This window comes from Coffea arabica, chromosome 6c, assembly GCF_036785885.1.
Source record: "Coffea arabica cultivar ET-39 chromosome 6c, Coffea Arabica ET-39 HiFi, whole genome shotgun sequence".
Lineage (NCBI taxonomy): Eukaryota > Viridiplantae > Streptophyta > Magnoliopsida > Gentianales > Rubiaceae > Coffea > Coffea arabica.
In genome coordinates, this window is record NC_092320.1 from 12,331,258 (window position 1) to 12,342,133 (window position 10,876).

The 10,876-nt window shown below is 38.8% G+C and overlaps 3 protein-coding genes across 3 annotated transcripts; 1 reads left to right on the forward strand and 2 right to left on the reverse strand.

Moving 5' to 3' along the window:
- Nucleotides 1–549: 549 nt before the first annotated feature.
- On the reverse strand, nucleotides 550–2,973 carry LOC113693782 (uncharacterized). The gene has a single exon (XM_027212470.2). The coding sequence runs from the start codon at nucleotides 2,693–2,695 to the stop codon at nucleotides 782–784; it is 1,914 nt and encodes a 637-aa protein (XP_027068271.1). The 5' UTR covers nucleotides 2,696–2,973; the 3' UTR covers nucleotides 550–781.
- A 650-nt stretch (nucleotides 2,974–3,623) lies between these two features.
- On the forward strand, nucleotides 3,624–4,880 carry LOC113692834 (DNA repair protein XRCC3 homolog). Its single transcript, XM_027211413.2, has one exon. It carries the CDS (start codon nucleotides 3,758–3,760, stop codon nucleotides 4,649–4,651), a length of 894 nt encoding a protein of 297 aa, XP_027067214.1. The 5' UTR covers nucleotides 3,624–3,757; the 3' UTR covers nucleotides 4,652–4,880.
- Nucleotides 4,881–4,987: 107 nt separating this feature from the next.
- Nucleotides 4,988–10,548, reverse strand: LOC113692833 (uncharacterized). Its single transcript, XM_027211412.2, has 6 exons — nucleotides 10,156–10,548; nucleotides 9,570–9,684; nucleotides 8,622–9,305; nucleotides 8,269–8,380; nucleotides 6,173–6,237; nucleotides 4,988–5,391 (listed from the first exon to the last, which is right to left on the reverse strand). Exons 1-5 carry the CDS (start codon nucleotides 10,236–10,238, stop codon nucleotides 6,212–6,214), a joined length of 1,020 nt encoding a protein of 339 aa, XP_027067213.1. The 5' UTR covers nucleotides 10,239–10,548; the 3' UTR covers nucleotides 4,988–5,391; nucleotides 6,173–6,211.
- Between the last annotated feature and the right edge of the window lie 328 nt (nucleotides 10,549–10,876).

The following is a 10,876-nucleotide window of genomic DNA, read 5'->3' on the forward strand; positions in this document are numbered from 1 at the left end:
CCGAGCTATGGCTCTAACATTTCAAACATTAAAGATGAAAAATTGAAATCCTGAAAAATTAGATCAGCAGCAAAATAAATCTTTCTTTAGGGTGATTAAAATTAAAATCTTTCCTAAGATGAGGGAGTACAAAGTAATCAACTGTTTAAGAATAAGTAGCAAATAGATCTCTAGATTTTCTCCCTACTTTGAGAAGAGTTTAATTAGCACATTCATTTGTAAGCTTGAAACCATCTTAAGAGTTATTCTATTGGCATTATGTCACCTCATAATCTTCAAGTATTCATTTCATTGACTCACATGGAGCATGTACAACATAAAAGCAACTGCCGCATATTTTCCAAAAATGCATCGGATATAAAAGCATAGCAGCAATGCAAGAACAAACATGTGATGGCTAATCGAGGTCCAATTCAACAAGAAACTTATATTGATAGCGATTTTCTATCTACGTTCAGTAATTTAATTTTTCCGTCATGTTCCTTGTACATATTTACTATTTGCAGGTGTTAAGATCCAGATAGCATGTATTTTAATTGGAAAAGCACGTGAAACAGTATGTATACGCTCAATTACACAAAGCAAGTGCCTTAACAATGTTTGAACAGAATATTTCCTGTCAGAATGGTGAATCAAGGTTACAGGCAACTGATCAGGAAATGCTATAGGGTAAAACATCATAAACTACATATCTCAGCAAACATACAGGAATGTAAAAGAATTAATTTTCTGCCGACCAGAAAAATAAAAACCTGAAAAAGAAAAACAACCAGTTTCATGCTTAATTGCACATGTAAACCCCACTTGCAAACCTGTCATCCACCTCATAAAAATCTGTCTTACCCTCAGAAGCAGGACGCAGAGAAATTCCAGACAAAGATTTACTTCCTTGTCCTGAAAATTTAACATGGCAAACCACTTCAAAATCTATATCATCATCTTCATCACCAATATCCACAGGCATCCTCACTCTTAATCTACCAGGATTGCCCTTAAGGGGAATCTCAGGAACATGCCATTTGATTTCCTTCTCAGACCTATTCAAGACTGCTTTTGGTGAAACCTTCAACAGTGTTGGGTCTACAGGCAGTTTCAGGACAAATGTCACATCGTTCAGCGGTGCTGGTAAATCTGGATTTGACACATATTGTATCATTACAGAAAGTAAAGTCCCACTGAGACGTTTGACAAGTCTAACCCTCAAAGGCAATGGAGTCAAACGTGGTAACAAACTATACTTGACAATTGGAATAGGTTCTCCTGATGGAGCAGTCCTAACATGGAACAAACCATTTCCAAGGCTACTTACACGTGAGCTTTGCAGTACAAACCTCTTAACACTGCCTGTATTCTCAACTTTAAATGAAAACTCAGTCTCTCTATCATCAGAAGGCTTTGGAGGTAATGTCCTCAAGTAAACAACACCCGTCAATCCAACTCTAGCAAGCAATGATTCCCTGAACTCTGCACTAATCTCTTCTGCAATGTACATTTCCGGACCCTTCATTTCAGTTTTCTTTACCAACACATCCTCGAGATTCTTACCAGCACCGTCAGCAGCAGCTGCAGCAGTCTTGACTGGCGGATCACTAGTTTCTAACAATTCAAGCCCACCAAGCCCCTCATGTTTCTTGACCTTCTTTGACTCCACATAATCAGAAGCATCCAATCCCCCACCCCAAGCATCACTAAACCCTTCGAAGTCTTCGCGTAACGTTGACCCGTCATTGCTAAACTCAATTCCGCCATAGTTCCCTTCAAAGCCTTCAACACCTATATGCGTGGACTCAGTAGCCGCAGCAGGTGGCAGTGTAGTAACCTCAAGCCCCGCCAATGCCTTAGTCAAATCTGAACTCTGATCCTTGTCCTTCTTAAACCCTTCCACAAGAGACGCAGGCTGGTTAATCTTCTCACTGGCTGCAAAAGGATCCTTCTCTTCCTCCTCCTCCTCTACCTCACCTTCTTCCTTCTCATCACCCTGACCACCACTGAACGCCATCGTGGCAGCCACTTCATCCCCAGCCTCCAAAGTCTCCTGAGGCAATTCAAACACAGCCTTGGAGAATGCTTCCAAGCCACCCTCATGTTCCACAGAATGCACCTCTAAATTAACCCAACTATCCGCCCCACGGATTTTATTCTCCGTATTGATAGCAGAATGCACCATTTTAGCAATGCTATCACCGTGCATGGTGGCAAGCATTGCCGCAAGCCTAATGCTACTCACACCCCTCAAAACTATATCCAAAGCCATATAAATTTCAGCATATTTCTTACTTAACTTCTCAGGGGTAACATCTACACCCCGGCAAGCCGTGACAACAACACTAACAGCCTGATTAACAATACTAATGCATTCAAAAACATTATTATTGGTCTCATCAGCAGTAGTAATTCCCAAAACATAAATTGAATTAACTAAACGGTAAACGACCCGATACCGGCTTTCGACGCCCACAATCACTTGACCGCTCGAGGCGGCAAGTGGGTCGTCACCGAGGGATGAAGGGTCGGCGGAGGAGTTGTCAGAATTGGAGGCGACGGCAGCGGATTGTTGTTTAGAGGAAAATGCTAAGCGGGTTTTGCGGAATGCTGAAAGGGCCATCAGGGCCCGAGATGGGGGAAACCATTCACGGGTTTGGAGCAAAACGTCGGGCCCATTTGTGGGTTGAAGGGATAGTGCTAAACAGGACATCGGGGTTTAATCTGGATTGGATCAGATCTTACGAGGTTTTTCCTTTGTATAATTCTTTTTGAGTTTGGAAATGAAATCAAAGGTAATGGGGATTGAATACTTACTTGAATGAGAATTTGAGCTGGGTATCGATGATTTTGGAGCTTCCTGTGATGATTGTTTGTTTATTACAGAGATCGGAGCTCTGGTGCGTATGAGAGAGAGAGAGAGAGAGAGGTGAAAGAGGAAAGGCAGAAGGAATGGACCCGGGTAGACGAACCTCAAAGAAGGTTTGGGCTGGGCTGAAAGTTGGATCTTTGGGTGGGTTGGGGTAAATTTAGGTTATACAATCATTGGCTGATTTTCTCCCCTTTTTTTTTTTGTGATATAATTGAATCAATTCTTTTCACCTTATTATTCAATCCAACCCTTCTTCTTATTTAATCCAACCCTTCTTCGATTTTCTTCCTTTTATAATGTCGTTTTTCTTTAAAAGTTGATAATTTGGTTAATTTATTTTACTCGTCTTCCTTTTGTTCAAATGAACCGCAAAGAGACTTTTTTTTGGTTGAAAAAAAAAAAGAAATTACAAGAACGTGTTTTTTGGTACAAAAAGTATTGGTTGAAAAAATTTTGAACGATTTTGGCTCTAGTCATAAGTAGATTCTAGTTAGTGACCATTGAAGTGTGCTTAATCTACTCTCTCTTTCTTTTTTTACTCGTCTCGGGCATGCGAGTTTTTGTGAAAAAATAGTCCGATCTTACCAACTATAAAGCATGTTAAAGGTACAAAATGTCTCTATGCACTTTGAATTCAGTCCTTTTTGTGCATTTTCAATTATGGAACTTAGATCATGGGTTTGGGCCAAGTTAGTGAAACCTTGAACTACTTTGCCTTAATTGGCCTTCAGGGTCAGTGGATCTATTTCCGGCGCAACAGTACATTTGAAAGAGACTGGTGTACTCTCTGTACAAATAATTGTACATCTCAAGAAACTTTTCCCGAGCTGGAAAGCCAGTACTAAATGATTTACGAACCCTTTGGCGCCTTGCCTATTCAAAATTCCAAATGCGGTACCACCAATGAACCCAGCAGCCCTCCTGCAACACCCTCTTCCCACCCGCACCACGAAATGCACCACCGGTTGCCCAATCCTCGACAGCTTCTTACACGGCGGCATCCCTTGCAACTCAATTACAGAGATAGTCGCCGAGAGCGGCTGCGGCAAAACCCAAATCTCCCTCCAACTCCTCCTCTCTGCTCAACTTCCGACCTCCCTCGGTGGTCTCTCCGCCTCCTCGCTTTACCTCCACTCCGAGTTCCCCTTTCCCTTCCGCCGCCTCCACCAGCTTGCCCTCTCAAACCCCACTCTCCAAAATCCGTTAGACAATATACTAATCCATCCTTTACATTCTGCGGACCACCTGCTCGACTTATTGTCCCGCCTGGATCCCCTCCTTGTACACCCACCACCGCAGACCCGTCTCCCTATTAAACTCATTGTTATTGATTCCATTGCTGCTTTGTTTCGTTCTGAATTTGATAATAACCCGAGTGATTTGAAGAGGAGGTCGGGTTTATTCTTTAAGATTTCGAGCAAGCTCAAGGCACAGGCAATGCGGTTTGGACTGGCTGCGGTGGTTACTAATCAGGTTACGGATAGTGTCGATTCTTCGGATGGATTGAGGATTGGGAACTCTTGGTTTCTTTATTCTTCTGGGAGGAGGGTCTGTGCTGCACTTGGGTTATCTTGGGCTAATTGTGTGAATACAAGGCTCTTCTTATCGCGAGATGAGGAAAATGTTAAAGACGATGATGGTGACATTGTCAATACAAGAACGAGGACAAGGAGATTCATCAGCGTTGTATTTGCGCCGCATTTGCCTCATTCATCATGTGAGTTTTTTATTGCAAAAGAAGGGGTTTTGGGGTTTGATAGTTGCAATGACTTCCATTTAGAAAATAGAGAGCTCTAATGATGCAAAAGGTGATGATAAAAGAGGCAAATCTGGGTTTTCTTCCCTTGTCTTTTTTACTTTAATTTTTCTCTGTTTTGTAATTAATGCGATCGGGCTGAAGAAAAATGTAAGAGAAGTTTTGCAATAGACTGGGGAAAATTTCCCACTGTTGTGGGTTTTGTACAGCATGTAAAATTTCATTTAATTTGTGAGACATCATTCCTCTTTGCTCGAGGTATTCTCTGAATCTGTGAATTTCTGTAATGCATTGACAAATAACATGGAATTTTTTTTTTAAGACCCCGAAAATGGTAGTTTTCCTAACGATAATCAATAAATATTCACAGAGAACACTGAAGTGAGAGGCACTTGATTACATTCAATTTACCAACTGAAGAACTGCATTCGATCTGCTGAACCAGTATGTTGCATACAATGTGAAAACCTCTATTATAAGGACTAAAACAACCACATGACTTAAATTCTATCGATATTACGCCTCATATTTGAAGCTCAGACTGAATGGCTGTACTTTGTCCATGCCCCATACTCGTTCAACATTTTGGAACTTGTGTTGAAGTCCCCAGGATCTCTGCTAGTTCATTTCTCCCTGACAAATAACTGTGAATGCAGCAACTGATGTTCAGCATGCTTCATGGTAGGTGGCCCTCTTTAAACTGGAAAACTCTTGGTAACTAAATGGAACGTCTTTTGAGTAATATATGATGAATACTTGCAATACTCGTATCAAGGTCGCCCTGTTTAAGTTTCTCATCGGATTAATGAAATAAAAGGTAAATTGTAAAATCAGGGATCAAACTGAAAGTATAACACGGCAGGAAAGAATTTTTAAGAAGTCTTTCTTTGCTTGCAAGTTGCAATCGTTAATTTATTGAACTTCGTTTCCGGCCAAATTCTATTTTCCTTTTTAGTACATGGCCGAGTTACTCAAACCTGTCACCAATGCAGGCAATCAGTAGATTTTTTGTGCTTGGGTTCTTTGGAGACTGGCTAATTTCAAAAAATGTCCCATCAAAGTTTGATGCATAACAGCAAGCTTGATTATTAACTTCAGCCAGTTAACACGAGATCCTAAAGAATTTGAAAAGAGTGAAGACAAGTGCCAGAGTTGCCCGTGGTCACATCTCCAATTATCTAAGAGATGCAAACCCCACCCCCACCCCTCACCTAAAAGGAATATATAATTATGTTTTTCTGTGTAATGACGCGCAAAGACAAGATACTGAAACAATTAGAACAAGGGAGAACAGGCAGGAAGAGAAGCTATGGTCATAAAACATTTCTGTGAGTAGGGAAAGATTAGGTAAACCCCCACTATTTTTTATTTCCAAACAACAAATTTCATTACTGAACAGCAAAATACATCCTACACCAAGAAGGAAAATATTCTCCAAGAGGGAATCTTTTTAGCAGGTGCCTGATTTGTACTTCTAAAAATAGCAGTGTGTGAAATGATCACATGCTAGTAGCCCAATAACGGAGAAACACAGACTACTGTCGATAAAGTCACAAGCTTACCTGTTTTCATGCTCATTATCAATAAGCTACAACTTGGTCTCAGTTTGAGTAGAACAGGAAAGGAACTGCAAAAATATAAAGACAATTAGCCAAATAAAAATAAAGCAACAACAACAACAACATTCAAAATGATCCAAAGCTGAAATTTTTACTCTTTCCTTTCTCCACCTAACAGTATGCAGCCTCCTCAATCAGCAAGCAGAACAACAAGGCTATAACATCAAGTTACCATTTACCAAAATTCATTTCCAATAAAGAAGTTATCATCTTCCTAACTTTATAATTATCTTGACCTAAAAGTGGTGAACCTATTCCCAAACCCCAAAACAGGTAGCAAAACCAGCAAATAAGCAATGCACAGAGCCTCAACAAACTAATATAGTCAAATTCTGCAAACCCACAAATAAGCGATGAACAAAGAGGTTCTATAAACAACTACAGTCGAATTCTGTACATCTACCTGCCAAAAGCTTAACAGGTAAACAGTATTGCATATCACTATGTTTACAGCAATTCAAGGTACGGATTGCCTAGACTTCCTATGCTTTGGAGGAAAATTGTTATGTACCTAGTTTGTAGAATGTTTGATATACTTGGTAAGTACTCAAGAGAGTACAAAAAGAAGTAACTAATGCCAACACCACTTCACAATGATAATGATGCAAATTCAACATTTTGGCCTTCCTATAGGTAAAGCAGGTCTTGGAGAAGGATGCCAATCATGTCCACGATGTTTTAGATTGTTACGATAATAGAAGATATCCTTTAAGCAACACAAAACTTGAAAGTTAACCAGACCAGTTTGTAAAGAAGTTTGAGAGGTAACTACAATAAAACATGGGATAATTTCAGAAACCTCCCCTGAGGTTTCTGACAGTCTCACTCACCTCCCCTGAACTTTGCAAAATATCAGATACCTCCCCTGTCAGGTTATTGGGCCCTATTTGTGATATCATTGATGATGAATTGACAGATATACCCTTATAACTTATGATATATTTCGAAACTATGTTGACAGAATTAGTTAAATGAGTAATACGAATGATTAACCAACTTAACTACAATTTAGATGCAAAACTAATAGCGAATGATTAACCAACTTAACTATTATTTGCTCTTTATCGTTGGTTTAGCTGTGCACAAAGAGCTATTGGCTTCTACCTTCCAAAATGCAATAGGCACCTTGCCTTTTCCATCAATTTCAGATTTCATTGTTGTTAGATGGTTTGTACTGTTCAACAAAAATTAAAAGTCACTAATGATAATCTTGAGGGCAGATGTGGGATGAAGTGTTTTTCTCTCTCCTGATATATATTTAAAATTGTTTGTGCATTTGAATTGGGTGAGATTTGATACACTCTACTTAGTTTTAGGGGAGGTGAGTGAAACTGTCAGAAGCCTCAGGGGAGGTTTCTGAAATTATCCCATAAAACATTTAGAAAACATGTAGCAGCCAGAGAATGGTATAATGTTATATTAGCATTTGTGCAGATTTTAAGGTAATTACAAACTAGATGGGGTTAAAAAAGAGTATCCACAAGTTAAGCAATTCTCTTCTTATATGCTAATCCTAACCAGCATCTGTGGCTGATAGTAGAAATCATAATTGTCCGTAAAGCAGTGTGGTTGAATAACATGCCAATATCCTTAGCAGATATACAGTTGAAATCCAAGACAACAAAGTCAACTTCCTGACTTAAGAACAAAAATCAATTAGCAGAGAATCCTGTCACCATAAATATTCGCCCCTCCTCACATTCATTTAGTCAGTTTACAAGAGTCCAGGGCAGGAGTAATATTAATTTGATTTACAGTGACATTTTACAATCTCATTAAGAACTACTCAATTGAAATGTCTTCTATCACCTTGCAAGGTTCTTGGTTTTAATCAGAATCCCTGAGTTCTATGGGGTTTTTTAGCTACTTATGGTCACCCTATCTGGTTTTTTAATGTTTCCCACCACTTAATAAGAGAGATAACTGCACAAAATCTTACTATTTTACTGAATGATGGAAAATTATACTGAATCAGTTGCAATGGACCTGGAAACGGGTTCATTGATGATACTTGAATGTGGAGCAGAATGAGAACTCACCAATTAGAAAAACAGCCAACATGAAAACAAGTGTGAATCGGATAGAACAATTGAATGGCACCATTTGATGGGTTTGTGATTGTCTCTGAATTCTAGGCAATCGTCCAAAGAGCTACAAAACAATGAACTCTTATCAGATTTTTCAACACAAAACAAACCTAGTGAACCCATTAAAAACTCTTCCTGACTCTAACAGTATTAATACTTTAAAAGACAAACAACAATTGCAAATTGATGGTAGTGCATTTGTGTGGATGCATCTCAAAACATATAAACAGCAATAGACAGGTAAATTGTTTCCACAATAGTTATTAACTGATTATAACAATCCATCTGTGAAGACATAAATTAACCTGATTCATCCATTGGATCCTCCTCCACATACTGTTGCTTAACACTCCTCCCTTTGCTTGAGGATGATCTTCACCCTTTGGCCTCCAAAAAGCTGGTTTGAACCCTTTCTCTTTTGGTGTCGCCTCAATGTTCAGTGCTTTTGTTTCCATTTGCCCATCCCTGTGGTCAATCACAATCTCCAGTTTGCTCGAATCCGGTGAACTCCTTATTCTCTCAGCATTAAGCATCATATCTTGCTGATGACTCATACTATCTCCAGTTCCAGGGCTTCCTTTCATATCTAGTTCAACAACACTGCCCAAATCAACAATACACCGAGAACTTGCCGTATTTGGTTTTTCTCCTTCCACGCCAATATCAGCATTAGTATTAAAGTTCTTTCTAGTCCTCTTCTGGGGAGATCCAGTCTTGTTTGTTCCAAGCTTGTCGGCCCCATCACTCATGCTTTGAGAGTTCCAAAGGGGCCCCGAAAGAAACAATGCTAAGTCATCACGTTCTTTTTCATCTAAGTTTACCCATCGAAGGGACTGCTTACCATCCACATCAAATGATTCACTTAATGCTGCTTCAACACGGGAAATTTGGTTTTCTATAGCAGAAACAAATTGCCTATGCCTAGTCATTGTTACTTCATCAGAACTTCTTCTGTAGCTCAAAGTAACAGCCTTTTCAAACTCTTCCAACTAATCAGGGAACCACAGTACAATAAAACAAAAGGTTACTGAATGACCATTAAAGCCACTAGAAACTTTAACAGGATGCACAATCTATGAAACTAGAAAAAGTAGCAGAGAAAGCATAAATCCACGTAAACTAACAAAGCTATAAGCAACCAAATATTGCTACAGTAATGTCTTTATAGCTAACTTTACAGCATTAGATAATAGTCACTTGAGTGGAAAAGATCATTTTTTTTCTTATTTTCTTTGTTTCAAGCATCAACTAACCTGCCATTTTGCAGTGCCCAAAGCCATCTGAAGTTCCCTGGAAAGATCATCCCAAATTTGAGGTCTCATTCCTTCTTTCCTCTCTCTCAGCCATGTCCTGTAAGCCGATTCCATTCTGGCAACCAAAAAATAAATCATATATACTTGAACACAAACTGAAGAGGATGCAATCTTCGGACATTGTTTTAATAACAGAACAACTATACAGTGTCAACAAATTGTCCAAAATATGGCCTTCCACAACAAAATACTGAAATAATAATAATAATAAAGAAACTTAAGAAATTTCTTATGAGCATTTCCCGGAATTCTAAAAAGCACCAAGTAAAACTCCCGTACTTTATGCAATCAAAACCAGCTTCTTAACACCCTTCGTCATATTAAGAATATTAAGACAAACATTTGAATCATCCGCATCAAAAACGACAGAGAAAAGGACAAGTATGACTGAAGCAAAAGGTGAATTTTCTACCAAATGGACAAAAAGGGAGGAAAAAAAAAGCAAATCAAACCCCAGAAAATTAAGTACAAGAAAAATAGAGTAACCAACAGAAAAAAGAAAGGATAATTAAGTTGATGAACATACATATCGGCTGAATGTTGAACTTCTTCAGCTGCAGAGAAAAAGGTGTCCCTTTGCCACAGATCAAAACTGTTGGCAACCAACATCTTTTCTTCAAATTCTTTCCTTTCTCAGCAAACAAAATACAATCAATAACTTCAAATATAAATGGGCTTTTCTCTAATTTGTATAAATATTGATAAACTAAAAAAAATGATGAATTGATGGAAAAGAAAATGGCATGAAAAAAAAAGTTTTCTGCCTTCACTTCTTTGCAGAAGGGGTGAAGCAAAGAAGGAAGAGAGAAAAAGAAAGTTAGGCAATAGAAAGAGAGAGGGAGAAGAGAGAGACGTAGGAGCGAATCCCTTCTTCCTCACTCCCTCTTTCTTTTGTTTTCTGAAAATTCGTGTCCGCTTCAAAGAAAGGTTTCTATGCTTGGTTTCCCAATTTTTAGCTCTTCTTCGGTTTTCTGTTGGCCGCAAATGTGAGTTTCTATCTGGTGTTATGGGTGTATTACGTCAAGTAGTGAGTCAACCACTTAAATAGGCGGCAGTACAATGGCCTCATGAAGACATATACAATAAAATTCCTAATAATAAGCAAAGGAATATTAGTACTGCTCCAGCTTAAGTATTAAACTGGTACAGGACTTGAATGAATGCTTAATTGAGATAATGAGTAAATTAATCAAGGTTGGATTAGTTTTTTTTTCATTCAACTAGAAGGTATGGAGACGGCCTTTTTG